Source organism: Phodopus roborovskii, unplaced genomic scaffold (assembly GCF_943737965.1).
Source record: "Phodopus roborovskii unplaced genomic scaffold, PHOROB, whole genome shotgun sequence".
In the NCBI taxonomy this organism is placed as follows: Eukaryota; Metazoa; Chordata; class Mammalia; order Rodentia; family Cricetidae; genus Phodopus; species Phodopus roborovskii.
Window position 1 is genome coordinate 15,481,643 of NW_026126447.1, and position 21,774 is coordinate 15,503,416.

The 21,774-nt window shown below is 37.5% G+C and overlaps 1 protein-coding gene across 1 annotated transcript in view; it reads right to left on the reverse strand.

The window, feature by feature from the left end:
- Nucleotides 1-21,774, reverse strand: part of Mpdz (multiple PDZ domain crumbs cell polarity complex component) — a 144,939-nt gene that overhangs the window by 70,887 nt on the left and 52,278 nt on the right. Inside the window, exons 9-18 of the mRNA XM_051188103.1 lie at nt 20,292-20,406; nt 19,919-20,007; nt 11,989-12,172; nt 10,558-10,629; nt 7,533-7,639; nt 5,490-5,636; nt 4,575-4,739; nt 3,139-3,324; nt 1,933-2,142; nt 751-867 (exon numbers count right to left, since the gene is read on the reverse strand). Coding sequence (XP_051044060.1) covers nt 751-867; nt 1,933-2,142; nt 3,139-3,324; nt 4,575-4,739; nt 5,490-5,636; nt 7,533-7,639; nt 10,558-10,629; nt 11,989-12,172; nt 19,919-20,007; nt 20,292-20,406 — 1,392 coding nt within the window. The remainder of the gene's footprint in view (nt 1-750; nt 868-1,932; nt 2,143-3,138; nt 3,325-4,574; nt 4,740-5,489; nt 5,637-7,532; nt 7,640-10,557; nt 10,630-11,988; nt 12,173-19,918; nt 20,008-20,291; nt 20,407-21,774) is intronic.

Consider the following 21,774-nt stretch of genomic DNA (forward strand, 5'->3'; position numbering starts at 1 on the left):
GTTACTGTAGAGATGAAGCATGAAGTCCCCAGGAAGTTGAGTGACCAGTTCAAGAAAACAGAGCTCATTAGAAATATTGAGGACTCCTGTGACTATGACAAGGTACTGACCTTCCATGAGAATGAAAGTAATCCTTTCAATTGACATTCATTTCAAGGGGTTCAAAAGTGCCATCCAAACCCTAGAGAGGACACTGATTCATGGTGCATGGTGTACTTTAAAGACCCTGACTTGGGATGGTTGTTTATGCCCTTAATCCCAGAACTCAGGAGGCAGAGGCAGGTGGGTGGATAACTGGGAGTTGCAGACAAGCCATGGCAACATAGTGAAATCCTGTCTCAAAAAAAAATGAAGGAATGATATCTTTGTGTACTATGATGTTTCAAAATGGATTTGCTATGGCAAGATATGACTTATCATAACACCTCACAAAGTCCTAAACTACAATGCCCCTAGAGGAAGCCAAAGTGATCTCATACTTTAAGTATAATATGAATATATTATACTTATTATAAACATATCAAAATATCCCATAAATAGTGATTCAGGAGTTTATAATTTAAAAATACTAACAGAAAGAATTATCTTCCTTTGAAATTAGTATTGGCAAAATATATACAATATCAAAGACCTAATTCACACTCTCTAGCTTAAAGCAATGTACGCACATTGAGAGTCTACATACACTAAGTAACTCAATATAACTTCAGCAGAATATTTATTAAAAATCAATCAGTTATAGCCACTAACCAGAGCCAAGTCAGCCCTGAAGAGGGCTTTATCAGGCAGGCCTGGCTCCTTACAGGAGTGTGGTTGGCAGAGAAAGGCATCCTCCTTGGCAGAAACATATCCTTCTTCTGGTGAAAGCTGCAGGACATTGGTGTCAAGAAGGGGTTTGTGGAACAGAACAAACAACAAAGAGGATTGGAAAGGGGAAGGGGGGAAGAGAAAGAAGAATGAAGGGAAGAAATGAAGTCTTCACATCAAAACATATAACCTCAACACAGAATGAAAACTACAAAGTTAGACAAATATTAGTCCTAATCATTTCACTTGAAAGGGTACAGAGGTCTTTCTCCTAGCATAAGCACAAACAATTAGATGAGAATCCATTTCTACTATTTTTATTCTTGCAAATTACAATCAAAAGCAATGATTTTTATACTAATCTTCTGGTCATTTTTATCTGCTAAATATTCTGGCTAATTAATGACAGGCAATTTTAAGTATTAAGACTTTAAAAGCTGCGGAATGAAGCATTAAAGAAAATTGATGTTTTGTTCTCTCTCAAGTATTATAAAGGATGAAGCTTACTTGACAATGAATGTTTCTGAGGACATAATGAACTCATTAAAGATCTCTAAAATAAGTGGAAAGCACTTCTTCCCAGGTAGCCATTAGAATTACAAAGAAAGAAACTTTGGAAACACTTAAAATAATCACCTGTCTCCTAAAATTAAGAGGGGATAACTTGAGAGTTTAAATACAACACAGCTTATAAGACAAAATGAAACTAAATTGCACAGGGGTGCCATCTGCCTGAATAACCCTCTTGAATTCCTACTACAGTTCTGAAATACTGAGAACTCTACACTTGTATTCTACTTTCTAATGAAAAGGGAAATTTTTATTGTCTTACCACATTACCTGGTATTAGTAACCCTAACATGTGTAGAACTTTTATAGGAAAAGCATTTTTCTTATTTGCCTATAGATTTAAGTTTATTTTTATTCAGACTTCACTTTAAGTGACAGAAATACTCACAGTATGGTTCAGTAAACAGAATATGAAACACCAAATATTGTCCTGGAACTAGCTACAAAAAGATATTGCTTCAAAATAACTATTGTTTTTTCCTTAGTGGCAGTAAAGTGCCTCCCTAGCCATTTCCCTTGCAAATATAGAGAAATCAATAAAATCCAAATTCTTACAGGCAAAGGCTTGGCCACACCTATCCGCACCATCCCAGAGGGCGCTCCCTTCAGGGCTTCCACGGCCTCTTCAAGACTGCTGTTCTCCAGGTTAGTGTCATTGACAAACATGAGCCTGTCTCCTGGGAGAAGCCGGCCATCCTTCTCAGCAATGCCACCAGGCACCAGAGAACGAATGACTATCACAGTGCTTGCTGGGTCGATGGGATCCTAACAGGGCAGGAGTGTGAAAAGAAGTCAGCTCATTGTGACATTGTAAGTGTATTTTACAGGCTGTCCCCTCCAATTGTTAAGTGTCTTAAGGTTTTCATGGAGGTTCTAATAAATACCTAGGACAAGGTGATGCCTATTTCATTTTAGAAAGATCAGAGGAGTTTGCCAGAAACAATGGAAACCTCATTTGCTAGTGCTGTTAAATAATCCCCCAGGTAATAGTAGATAACTTCAAGAGGAAATTTTAATTTTTGGTAGAGTGGTAAATTGTTTGCTATCACCAGAAGCTGGGTGTCAAGGGCATTCATAACCATAGTATTTTATAGTAGATGGATGCATGCTGAAGTAGGTTTTGACCCTTAGAAATGAAGATTTACACATAGAAGTCAGGCAGCACCTGTGCTACAAGCATGAGGTGCTGGAGTAATTAGAGATAGCCTGAGTAGAAAACTATTGACAATAAATCCTGTGTTTTATCAGGCAGTGTTCAGCATTTCCACATTTGCCTAGCACAAAACAATACAGGGAAGGGTCCAAGCCACACTGAGACAACTTAAAAACTATCATAAACATAGTAAAATGACTGAAATGTTATAATTTGTGATATATTCAAATACAAACTTATCTCCATATTAGAAAAGAAATAGCAAAGACTTTGTGGATAACTAGAATATAAGCTGTCAATTAGAAGCATGGAAATAAAGAGGCCTCAAATGACACAAGAGCCCACTGTATTATAATACTCCTAAAAAGCATTCTGTGGTTTGCTCAAGTTTTCAAGCTGAAACATAAAACAGTTTCATAAGTATAATGCTAAAAGGAACCTTTTATAATAAAGAGAAATCATACCAATTATATTATTATCCTGAGCAATTAATTTGAACATGTAAAAGTCATACCTAACTTAATAGTATTTTCTTACTATCTGCTAACAAGAATTTACTTTGAAAATATGACATCCTTTCAACAATTAGGAAAATAGGATCTATTTACCTGGTAGTCTAAAATGCTGAAGCCAAGGCCCCTGCTCCCTTTCTCCAGCTCAATGGACTGAATGCCAGCTTCCCACATAGCCAGTGGTGTTTGAATATCCTCAGTATTCTGATCCACATCAGGTATCGCCAGCATGGGATCCTCTGTCTCTGAGGACCCGATGAACTCACCGAGATCTATATGAGGCTGAATAACAGATCAGGGATCTCTTATTTCAGAGGAAACAGCATTTGACACATGTACCAACACTACAAAAACTCTTTCATTCTGGTTCTGGTATCTGCATAGAACAAGACAGTTTATATGTGACTTTTACCTTCTGTATAAGTTTGAGTCACCTCTACAAGAAGAATAAAAGGAACTGTGTTGTCATTAACTAAAAAGAACTCATGATAAATAAGATAAATTCAGGGAAAGGTGGGTATGTGTAAACTTTTGTAATATAGGCAAATAAGCCTCTAAATACATAGAAATAGGTGGATTAAGCAGGGGTAATGTTTGTAAAATATTTGACACAGAAACTGGGCTTCAAATGTTAGCTTCTCTCAACAAAAACAAATCTAAGTGAAAATAGGTTAACTAACCCTATTTATCTATATGAACATATCAAATTTAACAAAGGTGTTTGACAGAATATAATTCTAGTTTGTGTGCTGCCTTTTCTTTTGACATTCTATTGCATTGCCTAGAGCCATGTACACAAATCCGCCTCCCCTGCCTCCCTGGGACCATCCCATGGACACCACGTGAATATGTACACACATATACATGGCTCAGCCTTGAGAGGCACACAGTTTAGAATACTATTTCTTACTCTGTCCTATTATGATCACCCATGTGACTAATAAACCATGCACTTTATCCTTTTAAGTTGTAAAATTATTTTACTGTATTGAATCCTTTACCATAATGTAAATGGGATTCCTTCCTCCTGAGATCTGACTAGGCTCCTATGCTAAATATGTACAGCACTTCCTCCAACAAGATGATTCATTCTGGTTTTGAACACTGTGATACAAAGAGCTAAGAACAAGCAGATAAGAAAATATACATCATAGAAAATTATTTGATGGGAATTATGACTTTGGCGTTCTCATATTCTTCCACTAAAATGCACAAATAAGTTAAAACCTATAAATACACTGGAATGTACTCTTCTGTATTTCAGCTATTCACTGAACGATTAACTGGAAACCAGAAACAGCTATGAAGGTATATAGAAGTATGTTTCTCCATCTGTGTACCACACATACACTACTTACATACTTCTGCCTGTTGGGACAATTCTGATTCAAGCCCAGGCCTGTATGACTTCTCTGTAAGCACAGACTATGTGAGAACAATGAAGTATTAATGAAAATAAAAGTGTTGTAACATTTTAACACTATTAAGCCCTGCTGTGATGCAAATTATCCTCGTTTCTGCATATCTAATACCTTTTCCGTTGGTTCAAGATCACTTATGTCCAGGCCATCCAATTCTGATGCAGCGGTGGGTGGCACAGTTCGGCGGCAGCACACCATTGTCACATCAATAGGTAATTCTTTTAAAATATTAACCACATCTTGATGATTTTCCCCAAGCAAATTTATGCCATTCACCTGCAAAAGAACACACATGGTCCCCAGAGGATAAAATGTCATAATACAAAGACTGTGTGAAGCACCATTTTTCCATGAATATAAATTTCACTGTGATGGCTGTGGCTCTGCCATGCCAAGACCTGCAGTTAGATCTAACTAACAGAGTCCTGCATTCGTGTTTAGAGTCTGGCTACAACTGGAACTTCACAAGTACTCAGGGCAGAACCCTTAGCTTCTCCCTAGGTTTGATCTGCCAGTGTACTGTAGAAAGAGAAAATAAAAATACTCCCAAAGGATGCAGGATAGAAAAAACAAGCAAACAATTAAACTAGAAATGACATAACAGTATGTGAAAATGGTTATAAAAGTGGAAACAAAACTTTTCAATTTTTCTTATTTCTGCATTAAAAAAATTGACATATTACATAGAAATAAATACCAGTAGATAGCTAGTGAGTGATAGGAATTGAGTAATTGGGAACAGAAAGGACATGCTCACTGTCATTATTCTCTATGGAAGCATGCGAAAGTGTTGCCTATTCTAAGAACTGAGTACATGTTAAAAAAAACTGTCATAGGAAGTTTCACAACACAACAAACACCACCGAAATGGAATGTAGTTTTGAACTGGATCTGTAGTGTGGTGCGCACACACACAGCTTTGCTATTTCCGCTTTGAGCTGACTTTAGTTATTTGTCACCATTAATTCTCCAGCAGCTTTTTCCATTTTATATCTGTAGCAAAAAAAGGAAATCAGAGCTCCTCACTTCCAACAGCTCATCTCCACTGAAGAGCTTCCCACTGTGTCCCACGGGGCCTTCTGGTAGAACAGACCGGATGAAGTGATGTCCCACCGTTGCCTCCAGACTTATGCCTAATCCACTGTTCTCACTGAATTTGCTCACATGAGCCACCTAAAATGAGAAAAACATTCACAAGTGTAATATTCTTCTGTTTTTCCTTTCCTACTCATGTAAATATTATAGAGTGCATTCCCCTCACCAAAAAAAAAGTCAAATTTCTCACAAAAGCTTCGAAATCTTATTTTCAAACTGCATGTCACTAGAGGTTTGCCAGTGGAAAATATAGATGTCTAATAGATTCACAAACCAACAAAGACTTTAGGGAAGTGCCCAGCCACAAGCACCCAGGGCCATCTTCAGTGCCTACTGAGCATATAGTAGTAAATGGGTAGAATGCAGGTAATAAATGGAGGCAGGCAGAAACTACTCTAGACCTGAGCACAGCTGACAGCCTGAAAAGCTGCATCCTGCAGCTATGCATTCTATGGGGTGTCACATGTCATCCCCCACAATACATTTACCAAACAAGAATTTCCATATCTTAATGGTAGCTGGTGAGAGGTCAGTATCAGAAGGAAATCACCTGACTTTGAGCTGTAAGGCTGGGCAACATTCTTCTTAGCCCTGAAAACCTAATGTAGAGCTCACATACCCTAAGAAACTGTAGGTCCCCATTGCTGTCACCTGCCATTTCTGCTACACCACCCACTTAATGATTATGTTAATGCTACCAAGTATGCAACAGGCAAGGAGAAGGCAGAGATGCTCCCAGTTACCTGAGCAAGGATCACAAATGACATGATCCTACTTAAGGCTGTACACTCCTAACAGGGCACTGGGAATATCATCCAGACAACAGGTGCACAAAGGGCACTAAAGGTTCAGTCTTGGCTCTGATCTGGATGAAATGGCTTGTGAAGGGCTCCCTTATTCAATTACCATCTAAACAGCAGGTGTCTGCAGTGGACACCAGCCATATTAATCTCACAAAGCCAATGCTAAATGAACCACTCTTCACCTGGATCCTATTGTATTCCTCCCAACTTAAGAATTAAAATGCTCATGGCTATACTTACTCATTTTCATTTAACTATAAATTACCTTGAGTTTTAAAAGTAGATATTGCTGTGAAAAGTAAGTGCAAAATTGATATAACTGTTTGGCAATGAAAGCCAGTGTTACTTTTAACATATTGTCTCTTCTCTTTATCTCTTATGGATGTGGTAAATATGAAAAACTATACTAAATGTAGTATTTTACTTTGATTTTGAATTGCCTGATATTTTAATAATGTGTGTCAACTTTATAACTTTTTAGAATAGCAAACCATGGTATCTTAGCTAGATACTCACACTGTTAATAAACATCAAACATTACCATGACATAAGTGACATGAAAAAAATAAGCAGAATCCATCTATTACAGAAGCTAAACACATGAGAATGACAAAAGGGGTGTGGTGCACTTTTGTAAGCCCAGCACTAGGGAAGTAGAGGCAGGAGACTATGCAGAGAATCTGAGGTCAGGCTGTCTATATGAGACCTTGCCTCAAGTGTTTTTTTTTTTTTTGTTTTTTTTGTTTTGTTTTGTTTTTGTTTTTTGTTTTGTTTTGTTTTTGTTTTTAAGAAGGAAAGAAAGAAAGGAAGAGAGGAAAAGAGGAAAGCAAGCCTAAAATTCTGTCACAGGTCATGATAAACTTTAGCTCATATGAAGAAAATTGTCATTCCATTCTGGTTCTCTCTATAAATGACATGCTTAAGAGTCAGGAAAACCTTTCTTGCATATATATTACTTACATCATCCCCAGAATTAAGAAATAATGACACATGCATTCTTAAGGTTTCAAACCATGTATTTTGGTGTCTTAGCTACTATTACAGCCTTTGAAGAGCTCTAGACATTTGATCTCTCTACAGGGCTCATTTCCAGTGATTATGATATTTTCACCAAGATTTCCTGCTCACACACAGAAACAAGTCAGGAAACATGAAAAGCAAGCTAACCTACCACTATTTCATAGTTAATTCCCATAATTCTCTGCCACTTTGTCAGCAGGGCAGCCTCTTGCTGCACATCTTCTGCTTCTTCCAGTTCAGTTGACAACAGTGGATACCCTGAAATAGTCAAAGTACCAAAGTTATTGTCAGTCCCCAAAACTCACCTTCTACAGCTTTGGGGAGGAAGGAAGACCTAGCCAAACCTTTGTGGGCACTATATTCCTCATAGTTCTACTGAATTAATGATCTAATTTAGACTAACATGGGCATATGCAACACTATTCTTGAATAGACACATTTAAGTAATGCAACACCTTTTTTTTCTAAAAATGGACACCTTACTTTACTTACTTAAAGTACTACTTACTTTAAGTAGACTTTTCATTAGAGTCTCCGTATATTATCTAACAGTCATTAAAAAGATAATAGCTCTGGGCTGCGCTCAGATGCACAAGCTTGTCTACTGGTGATGTTGCAGTAAAAAAGTGTGGTCAGGAGAAAAGGGAGCTATCATATTAGCCCACATACAAACAATATAAATTAGTAACATACAACTCCATGAAAAACAACAATATAAATAAGAATGTGAAACAATAAAAAGCTGGAAATGTGTATTAAGAGCCTGTAGTCTGAATTCCGCTAATTAGTCAAAAAAGGAAAGAAAGAATCAAGAAAGTGACATAAATAATTCCAAATGCAGAATTTGCAGCTGAAAGCTGGGTGACTAAGTAGCATCTAGCATCTATGTGGGTCTCTGTCACTTCCAGAAGTAACTGAGCTCCAGCTCCCGCCCTGCAACATGTCTACATTTACTCTGTACTTGTTCATAAAGGCTTTCTTTTAAAAAACAAACAAAATAAAAAAGAGTCTCTAAATTAATTTAAGAAATATTCCAAAATTCAGATTTCTACCAGTTGCTTTCTCTCTCATGAGAATTCCAGGCAATTCATGCTTTGGATAATGATTCTGATTTTGTCTGGAGAAAATGAACAAAGTTGGTAACTAGTCTGGAAGGTTTCAGGAAAGCAAGTAGTTGCTCATGTGCAAAGTCCTAGGTTCAGTCCCAAGCTTATACAACGAAGCAACACAGGATTGGAAGCTATCCCCGTGAATAAGTGTTTTCTCTTAAAAACTAAATTTAGTTACATGAGAGGTCACAATCAACAGGGAGCAGGGATCATAAGGGAGTTTTAAACCTAATTCTGGGAGCAGAGGTCATCCTGGAGTCCCCCAGGTCACCTTGAATCATTCCTTTGTATCCACACAGCTCAAGCAGAATATAACGTGGGATTGTAAATGGAATGTGGGGAATCAGATGACACTGCTGAGATTCATATTCATGAAGTCAACTCAAGGCCAGGCCATTCTTACCTCCCACCTACCCCCAGATTACATTTCAGAAATTTAAAACTACACACAAAAAGCCTCAGAGCCCTGTCCTCCAGGCTTGGTGAACAACAGTCAAGTGACTATCTGGTACAGAGAGTCACCTTTCTGCAGGAGGGCAGTAGCATCCTACCCTGGGGCAGATGGGGCAGAACAGGTACATTAGGACCATTTCCAGGTTTCTGCATTACTACTTTTTTTTAATAATTCGAGAATTCTCAATTATAAGGCTGGAGGTGCCAACCACTTACCACCCTTCCACATGCATATGCAAATTTCTCATTAGTTGCCTTTTCCATAGCAAAACAGACTGTTCTGAATCTTTAACATAACCCCTCGTGCCCATCTTCACTTCCCATTTCAAGTTATTTCATAACTATTTTTATCCTTTCCCCCTACTCTTGATATTCACTTTAGCCTAAATATTTTCTTTACTAATTAGTGTAAAAATGGCAGAATGTAATTAATATGTATGAACACTACACATTTTCCTTCCAGGATATCATTACATACCCAAAATCCCTTTAAATAATAAAAATAAACTAAAACTTTCAGCAGTAGACGAAATGCAATAATGACACCACGACACAGTGAAGAGGCTTCCGTGTTCCTGCCGAACAGCTGAATCCACACTACCAGAAAGGAATTGTTTTCCATTTGCTTAGTGACTTTAAAAGTGTCCGAATACCCATCAAAAGGACAAGGGAAAGAAGCAGAAGGCACATGGCATAAAAGGAGGGCAGAACAAGTATGAAGTATGTTAAAACAAGAGACCCTAGTAAATCTACAGTGATAAGAATTCTTAGACAAGCTTAACAATTTCTCTGTAGAACTGCTTTCAAGTCCCCAACATTAAAACTTGTGACTCCTGAAAAGCTGAAATGTAAATAACAGCCGCCCTAAACAGACAGTTCCTTGCAGAAGTGGTAGTATTTGCCTGAAATCCAGCAGTAGGTCATGAGTTCAGAGTCAGTCTGGGCTACTACATATCAAAAGCCTGCCTTGATCCTACTTCAAATGACTTGACAGATTTTGATGATCTCTCCTGGAAGGGATCACCCTCCCTGTGGAGTGAGGGAGAATGGGACAGGAGGGGGGGGGTCAGGCTGCATGGAAGGGAGGGAAAGAGAGGGAACTGGGATCGATATGTAAAATTAAAAAAATAATAAATATATATACAATTAAAAAAGAAAATAACCATCACAACAAAAACCAGGGATTTCGATTCCTAAAAACCTAAGAGTCTCCATGTTTGTATTTAAATAATCTATATCTTACTATTGTTTCACATTTGTGTAGAGACAAATCAGCTATATATAAATACTAAGTTAAAACAACATATTACCAATTGATGTCTCAAGAATAGTTCTGTTACTTGTGTACACACTCATGTGTTTTTGCACACACACACACGTTAAAGAACAGACTGGTTCAGCAAAACAAAATAACCAACTCTAAATTAATTAATTTAATCTAAAATAGCAGTTAGCCCTATTGGTAAATATGGGTTAGTCAACATCACTTTTCCTAAGAGGTTAGTAGCATATTTATAGTGGGTTAGTAACTCAGTCTGTCATAAAGAACGTAAGCTCTTTGCAAACATCCTCTCTAAAACACATTGAACACTGAAGCCTGGCTCTAAGTTTTACCTTCTTCTTCAATTGGCAATATGCTGGTATTTCTCCTCAAAGATAAAGACTCTTCATCTTTTTCATAATTTTCTAAAAGATAAAAATATTTTAATAGTTACATCCATAAGATAATAAAAGCAGTGGAATTTTTCTGAACCCACTTTACTTGTTTGAATCACTGATAATGTACAATTTTAAAGGGGCAAATTCCATAGTAACCACATATATTCATTATCATCCTGTAAGTAGACTAGAACTTTCCTGAAACCTGCCTGTCCATCCCCTAGGAATGCATTACATAGCACATGGCACAAACACCAACAAGCTCAACTGTTAGAAAGAACAACTTTCCAGCCAACAACCTCACGATGGGGATTATTTCGGTAATTTGCAGGAGTATCCATGGATCTCAGCTTATGAATGGCATTTGTGTTTGAATTTGTGAGTGTGGGTGTAGGTGAGTGTCTTCATGTATGTTCAGATACACGTGTTTAGATGCAAGCCAGAGATCAACTTTACTCTTCAGGAGCTGGCCACCCTTGCTTTGGAGACAGGGTCACTCACCAGGACCTAGAATGTTCTAATTAGACTAGGATGGCTGGATAGAGAGTCCCAGAGTCCCCAGAGTCTCTTCCCCTCCAGTGCAGAGATTATACACATGTACCACACCCAGCTTTTATTATGGGTACTAGGGTAGAGATCAGGTCCTCTTGCTTGAGTAGCAGAAACTCCACCAGCAGACACAACTCCCAAACCCTGTGAATGGCATTTCTATAATTCAATTTGATAATTTAAGGAAATTCTATGGAATTAGCTATCAGTATTTCAAAAAACGTGCAAGTATGGGGTGGAGAGATTACTCAGTGGGTACAGCATGAGGACTTGAATTTGAATCCCTTAAACTCATGTAAAACTGTGGACAATAAACTGGGTCTTTAATTCAAGTGTTCCTATAGTGAGATGGGAGGTGGAAAAAAAGAGATTCTTCAGAAGTTTGTGGGCCAGCTAGCTCAGCATATACCATGCCAAACAACAAAGATACCCTCTCTCAAGCAAGATAGAGGAAAAGACTAGCACCTGAGGCTGTCTTCTGACTTGTGTAGGTGTTATGCACACACACGCAGGCATGCACACACACACACACACAAACACCATGTATGCCCACCCACATATGTTCTATAAGCATCAAACAGAAATGCATCCCTCTGAAGAGAAAACATTGATTATACCCCAATTAAGGTAGGGACAGGAAGGAACAAGCTGAGAAACAGCAATGTGATGGCAAGCATAAATGGATGTCTGCTTTACTGAAGAGCCCATTAGAAGGCTAATGCACAAATCAGTGACTCCAGCTAAAACCAAAAAGTCTTCTGCATAAATTACTTTAGAGTTAGAAGGAAATGCTAAATAACGCAAAGGTCCAAGTGAGAACCAGGCCCTAAGCATTACCTTTGCTTACAGTGGCATCGTCGGGTGGCACGTCCACATCTCTTGAGGTGTCTTCTCTAGATGTGGGCTCTGCTTCCTGTCTTGCTCCCTTCCTCATCAGTGTCAGGCGCACTGTCTGTCCCGTGTGCCGTAACACCTCTACTGCTTGTTGATTGGTGAAACCTTGAAGGTTGGTGCCATCTACCTGTGATAACAAGACACATTAAAAATCAAATACAAAAAATACTTTTGTATTGCTATTTCACACAACGTGTATTCATCGCTTAGTACTGAGGAAGGGACAGACAATGGATATTTCTCTAACTGGAACTGGAAAGTGGCTACAATGCCCTTGCTCACACTCAGTGTCTAGGAGCAATGTTGGTTGGCTCAGGACTTTTCTGAGGATTTTGCTGGTTTCTATGCATTCTGTGGTATATTTTCAGGGTGTGACTTTTAAGATCATTTCTCTAACTCCCTAGGTGATCCTCATAGGCAGTCAAATTTGGAAACCAGCACTATAGGGGAAATCAAGTTACAAAATGCAGTGAGAAAAGCATTCCCCCAAGACACTAGGATGTACAGATCCCAGTATTTTACATTGCCTGTGAACAAGAGAAGTGGAAAATTTTTGCAATCACATATTCATTGGGTGAATAAAAAGCTATGAGATCCAAAAACTAAAGTTTTTGATCGGATACATTAAAACCTCAAATTAAATACTTAAAACCCATTTTTTATTTATATGTACATAAGTATATACAAGCATAAACATCTACTGTCTACACGAAATATGTATATAATAATATATGATATCTATATACAGAAGATATATACAGAAGAGAAAATGAGTACATAGTTTTGTTTTGTTTTAGTGGGAATAGTGAGTCAATTATCTAGGGACTCTACAGAAGAGTCTCAAACTCTGATTCCTTGACTCTTGTGCAATTCCTCTGAGTTACACAGGATCTTGGACACAGGCACCTGGTTCTGGCTCTATTCTTCCCAATACCCAACTTTTCTGATTCCCTTTCAAAAGATTGGCAAATAAGAATAACAGAAGAATATGCAATAGAATCCATAATCAAGGAAGGAAAAAAGTTCTTACACCAGAACTGGAAGAACGTCTACTAAAATGGTCTGGGAATACAGGCTCAAGGTAAGCTAGCTTAATTTCTATATGCCTAATAGTGGCTCATCTGATCAGAGAACAAATGTAAATAGAAATAAAACCAAATTCTCTCATTAAGAAGAGATGATTCCAGGTTGGGGAGATGGCTCATTTTGTCAGTGGTTAGCTATGTATGTGTGAGTGCACAAATTCCCCTAGAACTCCCCCGCTAACCCCCCCCCCCCCACAATCTGGGAACAGAACTGAAGATGGATTAGCTAATGGTTTCTGTCAGTTCTGACATCCCAAGTCTGATCTTCAAGACCCACTTAAAGGAAGGACAGAATGGAGTCCTACAAGTTGACCTCTTAATACCATGACATGTGGAAGATACAGAAAGGAGAATCCTTGGGGCTTGTTGACTAGCCAGTGTAACCAAATCAGCAAGCTACAGGTTCAGTAGGAGACTGACTGCCTAATTGTGAAATACATTTAACATCAACTTCTCCATATTTATGTGCACACATGCAAATATGCATATACACACACACATACAGAGAGAGAGAGAGGGAGGGAGAGGGAGAGGGGGAAAGGGAGGAGACACGGCACATTCAAGATGCCAAATAGAAAACAGTAATATTTAAACATAGATATGGAAGTTTTCAAATTTAAAATACTTTAGTTTTAGGGGCATGAATAAGCCAAGCCCTCACCTTCACTCATCTGCCATATGAGGGCATTGGCAGGGGAGAGATGCCTCTCACCCTGTTAACACCCAAGGCAGTTGGGAGCACTGTTTCTGTGTCTCCCACCAGCTGAAACGCTCAGGAGAGCAGGCACTTTGCCTGGGCAGTACAATAGAGCCAAACCCATTGGCAAAGGTGTGGAGGTGGACAAAATGGCTCAAACATGAACACTGATGCCCCATGAAAATTCTTAAAATGCACAACACTTTTCCTTTCAAGTTTTTGGTCTATGACCAATTTTTATCACTCTTTGTAAAAAGAAGTTTCATTAAGGAAAAGCTTGTACAAAGGATTGTGTTCAAACCTGTAGAAAATGCATTTGCTTCTTTAAAAAAAAAAAAAAAAACTTGGCAAATTGGATGTTAAAATATGTCCACTGCCTAAATGTCACAGAATGGTACCAGCACAAAGAAGCAAAAAGTCACTACAAAGGACTAGATCTTAAACTATACTTCACTTTAGATTCCTAATATCATGTGTAAAGTGGACATAAGGCACCTACTTTCCCAGAACTCCAACACATGACACCCTGTACTAAGACACATAGAGGCTAGTATTATTATTACTAGGATGAAAAGGTAATAAACATGAAATTCCAAGGAATAATCAATTTACAGTCAGACCCAATCAGCAAAAAAACCTATGGAGAAACATTATTTAACTCTGGCTACTCTTGACTGCAGGAGAGCTAGGGGGTCAGCTCTGCCTCAGTGACACCACAAAGAGGAGAGTAGCAGAAGTAGGTAAACAGGCAAACTGCCTCCATTCATGAAAGGCACACACTCATCATCATGTTAACACATAATGCAGGCTCCACAACTAGCAGAGAAATTACGAAGAAGCAATACCAATTACTCAGTTGAGAAAACCTGCATCCTTAGGGTACTCCATGTAGTTTGCCAAGCCATCTTCCAGCAACTTATGTCTACTAACAGAGACTGAGAATCTTCTTCTATCACAGAGTATTAAAGGCACATTTGCTATTTCTCTTCATTAACCACAATTGGATGTTGGTTTTAACTATGTGTCACTAAGTAACTAATCGGAATCCTGATTTTTATCTGTTGATATGATCAGCTAACATTCTGAGAGAGAAAAAAAATCCCTCTATCAAATAACTGTTGTTCAGAATGCCAACATGGAAGAGGCTTTTGGGGGAAATCACTTGCACTTTCCTGCCCCTATACTGTACACAGCATAACGCTAGGGGTCCACAGAACACAATCTGTAACAGAAGAGCAGAATAGGTTAAAATTACAAAATAATTGCTTCCTCAAAATAGTAAATAATTTCTTAATCTTCTCAGCACCTCAATAAATACAAATTAAAAATAGACCATAGCTCCAATATTTGCTGTCAAAATAAAGCCAGAAGAAATAAAGAATATGGTTATAAAAATGCAACTAGGAAGGAAGGAAATATTACCAATTTATGAAAAGACCACAAGAGGGTGACACTTTGCACTAAATGAAAACATGGTCAAGAGCGCTGCACAACACTCCCTAGAGGTTAAGGCACTTCTCAATTTAAAACAAATGTTGGTGAAAAGTAAAACTACACTATGGATGACAGTGAAGGTAACCTCATTAAAAGCAACTAAAGACAGGGAAAGTACACCTCCCCTTATTGAGTACATTTCTTTATCACCTTACTTAGCTAAGAGGAAGTCATCACATAAGAACAAAGGCAGTGACAACCTGGAGGCAAGTCACTGTGAAATTTAAAAATTTGTAATAAATCTACTCCCTCAGTAAACATTCCCTAATTAAAACACACTAATACAGCAAGTTCTACACCAGTGCCTTTGAAGGTCTAATGTGGATCTCTTAAGGGAAACTCAAGGGAGATTAAATCCTATCTTAAGATAATGCAACTGAATCAAGAAGCTCACTAAAGGTTGTCAGCAATGAACATCCAAAGTGAACTGAGAAAAACCCATGAACCCCAATCATACACAAAGAATTTATAGGCAAGTGAAGAAAGCTGGGGGTAGAAGATGTAGCCTTATGGAAGGAAGAGCCCCCAGTTGGCTGCCCAGTACCAAATAGCCAGCCCTGAAAACAAGAAAGACTGTACAGGTTGAATAGATCATATTCAGAAATGTATATACACATAAGCATGCACTAGCAATTAGTTTTCAAAAAAAGGCATTAATTTGAAAGAGAGAAGAGGTATATGGGATTGTTCAGAGGAAAAAAATGGAAGGGATAAATGACATAATTAAATTACAATCCAAAAAATTTTTAAAGTTTGTTTAAAAATTAAACATAGAGCTATCTAAACCATCTAATGGCTAATATCTAGCTATTCCACTGTTTAATATATACAATAAAAAAGAGAAAACATATCCTAATAAAACCTTGTTCAAGAATTTCACAACAATATTAACTCTAACAAATAAACACGTGAAAACATACCTCATGGCTGAACTGACTAATAGGTAAATGTGGCAAACCCACCCCCAAGGAAATGGAAACTCACTCTACAACACCGATGAACCTTGAAGACATTATATTAAATGAAGCAGTCAATCACAGAGTTCCAAATCCTATGTGACTATACTTACAGTAAGTGTCCCAGAAAGGCAAGTAAGTCTGTGGAGACAGGAAGTAGACCCCATAGTGCACAGACCCATGAAGACAGGGGAAGCAGGGAGCAAGAACTACAGTAAAGGAAATATTCTATGGCCAATTGCAATGCTGAATGTTCAACTATGGAAGCATATGAACAGACACAGAATTGTACAATTTAAAGGGACAAATTACAGAATATATAAATTACTTACAATGATGATTTGGAACTGTCTAGTAAACTGATGTAGATAGTTGGAGGAATAAAAAGTAAATTTTAACTCAGTTTATTTATTGTGCTGGATAGTGTTCTGTCAGCTCATTAAAATACTATACTCATCTGAGAGGAAGGAACCTCAATTAAGAAAATGCCTCATAAGATGGGGCGGTGGAGGCAAGCCCGTAGAGCATTGTCTAAATTAGTGACTAATGGGGAAGGGCCAGCCTACCACTGGGATGTTGGTTCAAGGTTCTATAAGAAAGCAGGCTAAGCAAGCCATGAAGATCAAGCCAATAAGCTGCACCCAAGCATGCCCTCTGCATCAGCTCCTGCCTCCAGGTACCTGCTGTTTGATGTCCTGAGTTCCTTCAGTCAGGTCAAACCAAGTAAACCTTTCCTCCTTTGTTGGAACATGGTACAATAATGGAGTCATGTGAGGGGAATTGTGAGCACTTGTGAGGACTCCCCAAGAAAACAAGAGTCTTGTGACCTTAGTTTCTTCAAAATATGGAACTGTCTCCAGCATGTGTTTTTGTGCTCCTACCAGGTTTAGCGGAGAGGAGTGAGTTTACTTCAGATACTAGTGCTTGCTGCTTTTATTCAAATAAATGTTGAATTGTCCTTTATATGCCTGTATGAAAAAGCATGTTTTTGCCACCTGTGGCTTGTCATTGTGACCGTATACAACTTGAACTCATGAGACCTTTACTCAAGTGACCTCTCAACTCCCACAGGATAAGTTGTCTGATGTTCTGAATAAAGCTGGCTATTGTGTGAGACTTTAATTCACCTCATTTTTGGACTTCATTATCCCAGGTCCCACTGCTTTTAGAGTGGCAAACATCGCCCAATTGCTTTTAGTCATGGTGTTTCATCACAAGCAATAGTAATCCTAACTAGGACAACTCTATGTGGATTTACACTGTCTACTCATCTCTCTATTAATCCCGAAATGAAGTGTGCAGTGTGGCTCATTTCCAGTTGTGAAAAGACAGAGACATATCAAGGAGGCTTTCCCAGCTAATACCCAAATGGGTAGGAAGCTCAACTTGATCTTTCAATTGGACTTAAAGAGGTAAACAGATACAGTTAAGAATTCCCAGTGCTGATGTCCCAGGAACACTCTAGGAGACATGCTGTAGACATTACCAGGGCAGAAGTAATAGTCTTTAATAATTTATTTCTACAATGTGACAGAAAATATGTAACAAAAACCCTACCAATTTAGCATCTTGTAACCATCCAGTTCTTAGTGTTAAATATTTTCAGACTGGTTTATAAAAGATTTTAGGGTTGTTTTTTTTTTTTTTTTTTTTTTTTAACACGTAGATGAATCACTGTCACACTGAGTGGCAACTTCCAACCATGTGACTCCACAACCCCAAATGCCCCTTCTCTGTTCTCTGACAAGCTTGGGTCATGTCAGTTAGAACACACATTTGTCTCTTTACAACATGCTTATTTCAGTTAGCACAAGTCTTTAAGACTGAACAATGTTGCAATGTGTGACAAAATTTCCTTCTTTAGCAGGTCAAAAGCAAGTCATGGCATCTGTATACTACATTTTCTTTATCCAGGTCTCTACTAACAGTATCTGGACTGCTCACACTACTGTGGGTAAGGAATCTTTATTATTTAACTTATTCTAATTAATAAGATCACAAGGGGATATTGGACTTAATTAATGATAAACTAATAAGTCAACATTCTCCACCAATGTTTTGAAAATGATATTAAAATAAACGCTGGCAATGAGACAGAACCTATAATTACAGAAGTTTAAGTCATATCACAGTAATCTTTTTTTTATTGTGGGCTAGGAATCCCTAAGAGACTATATCATCTACAGGCTTCCTTCGTGCATTTAACCTAAATTAGTTTCTAGATCAAAGAGCAATTTGAAGAAGCCAGTATTCACTGAACAGCAGGTGAGATTTTTTTTTTCTTCTCAACTATCTGAAATAGCCACATACTTAAAACACAATGTTACTACAATAGCATAAGAATCACATTAAAGATGGCTGGATTAATTTCTTTCACTCCTATGCATTTACAGAACTGAAAGGAGCTCATCTCATTGATAATATCATTCTGCAGGATTAAAATAAAATGCACGCATCTGAAATTTAGGATCCACTACTGCAAACATTTAATCTTCCTTCAGAATATCCACAAGAAAATGTACTGTGTAATGTTAGCATAACAAATTCATTATCATCATAGTTCAAATACATCATAAAAATTACATAAGAAGCAAATTTCCATTTTATACTTAAGAAAAGTAAAGCCTCTATCAAATGTTCCATTTAATCTGAAAATAATAAAGTAGGCAATTATAATGGCAGTCTCAAGCCACTAAAGCTAGACTAAATTAATCAATCTGTGGTTGGGGAAATGGCTCATGAGGTAAAGTGCTTGCTGTTCAAGCATAAGGACCAACATTGGGATGACAGTACCCATGTGAAAAGATGAGTGTGCTGGTGCAGGTCTATAATTGTAATGCCAGCAAATGGGGAGAAGAAGATTGCTGGGGCTCATCCAGTCTAGCAAATTAGTGACCCTATCTCAAAAATAAGGCAGAGGTGGATAGAAAAAAACACCCAGTGTCAACCTCTGGCCTTTACATGTGCAAACATCAGCAGACAGACACGAGTTCATATATACATACATGTATATACCACAAATACAAACACACAAAAATTAATGTTAATAAATATAGTTTTTTACAAAGTAAAATCAAAATATTTGATACACAGTTCAGTGGATATATTTAGTTACAAACATGAGGACTGGAGTACAGCTCTCCAGTACCCACATAAAGCCCAGGCATGGAAGCATAATATTTAACCTCAATAAGTAAGAGGCAAAGACAGGCAAATCCCAGAGAAATCAAGTTGCCAGCTAGTCTAGCCAACTGATGAACTCCAGATTCAGTGCCAAACACTATCCCAATAAAAAAAAAAAAAACAGACACAGAATGCTACAGAATATCTAGTATTGAGCCCTGGCCTCTGGCACACATGAACAAATGAGTATACATGTACACAAACGTACAATAGCATGCACACACAAGTACCTACATCGATACATGTAAAATTAGGTCTTCATTTTAAGATTTTATTTTTATTTACATATATGTATGTGGGTGTGGTTCTAGGTATCCCAATACAAGTGCTAAGAACAAAACTCGGGTTCTCTAGAAGAGCAATACATGTTTTTAACCACCAAACCATCTCTTCAATCCCAGAGAACATAATTCTTAATCATGAAAATTACAAAAACTATTACTAAATGTATAACTTACTGCTATAATTTGGTCTCCAATTTTTATTCTTCCATCATGCTCCACAGCACTGCTTTTTGTAATGCTCTTTACAAAGATTCCCGAAGGTTCTAAGATTAAAAATAGGCAATTTTTCACTATCTATAAAGCACACACAAAGAATAGCCATCTCTATCGTCTAAATCATATCCTAAATATGAATAAGTATTTAGTAATAAGCAACAAAGGCATCAAGTGGAAAGAATAGCAACTGTTCATACCTATACCAAATTATTTCTAAGAAATCTGACAACAATCATATCCAATAAAAGAACCTATACAATGACTGAATATCTCTTAAGACAGGTATTAGAGGCAAATGTGATATTTAGAAAATATTTAAGGTTAATATTACCTAATTTTTTATCTCCAATATAACCAGCAATAGTAATTCCTAATCCTTGGACATTTTTTGTGAGTTCCACATCAAACATCTCACTTTCTTCACTTTTTTGAGTAGATGCATCAACCTAAAATAGTATTAATGAATAAATCAACATATGAGGAAAATTAAGGTCAAATTTAAAAACTCAAAGATGCAATTCAGGATTAGTCTGGCCTGAGATATCACAAACTATGCTGTAGAATTGGTCCCTTACATCCTGACAATATAGGCTGAGCATCAGTTTCATTCAGAAATATAGGAGAAAGCTGAACTTCCCCTTCTCAGACAAATTTACTGTATACACAAAATGTATGGATGAACAGACTCTTAACAAAGTATTTTCAGACATAGCAAATCATCATTTCTGAAGGAGTTGGGCTGTTTAAAGTTCAAAAAAGTCATGTTTTGAATTGATATAAAAAAATTACAATCTAGTGTTGCCACTTAATCTTTGTGGAAAACCACCTACCAAGAAGAGTAATGACCAGCTGCCATTTACTGAGCAGTTTCATTGTAAGGTATTTAGCATATCTAACAATTTACAATTGTCTATATCAATTGTGAGCCAGTAAGACAGGTCCAATTATATTGGCTTTTCTCTAGAGAAGAAGGCATATACATATTTCGTAGGACAAACTGCTAATACTTGGAGAGGTGGAACTCAAATCTCAACAGTGTGGTTGCAGAGCTCCTGTTTGTAGATGATGAACAGTGTGTAAGACTGTACAACATAGGGCCAAAGCCTCCACAGAGAGCTCGTAGTCTTACCTATAATTTGTAGTTGAATCTCAAACCATGAATATGGGTGACTCTACCCCACAGCCGTGTTATTAATAGGCTGGTGAGTTATTTTTAAAAGAATGAAATGGCAGCTAGGAAGTTTCTCTACATTGTCCCTTTATTTGTTTTGTAAATTTAAAGATATTCATAAAGAACGTGTTCATGGACATCCTCCTGCTCTGAGACAGTAGCCAAAAAGGGCTGCCTCGGACCGAGCCATCTCTAACATGTACTTAATACAGTTATTAATTGTATGTTGAACAAAAGGAAAATACTCCCTAAATTAAGCAATATTGAACTGACACATGATGTTATCAATAAGCCATTGGTCCTACACATTGGTGTGATGCCAGCAGACTCTCTAGTCAACCCTAGAAAAATCAAGGCAATGGGCTTTAACAGGCATGCAGGCTGAGGCTTGCCTATAACATTTTCTGATTTCCTATAAAAGTAAACAGTTATCTCACTGATGGTCCACCTAAATGAAGTATAATTTAACAAGTAAAGTTGGATTCATTTTTTTTTTCATTGCACATAATTATCTGTGCAAACTTAGCAAAAGTTTAAAGTTTAGATAATTACAAGAAAATGACAGGATGAAATCTGCTTCAATTGAAACAAATGTGTTTTCTATTTTTAATAAGTTATTCGCGTGCTATTTTAGAGGGTGGCA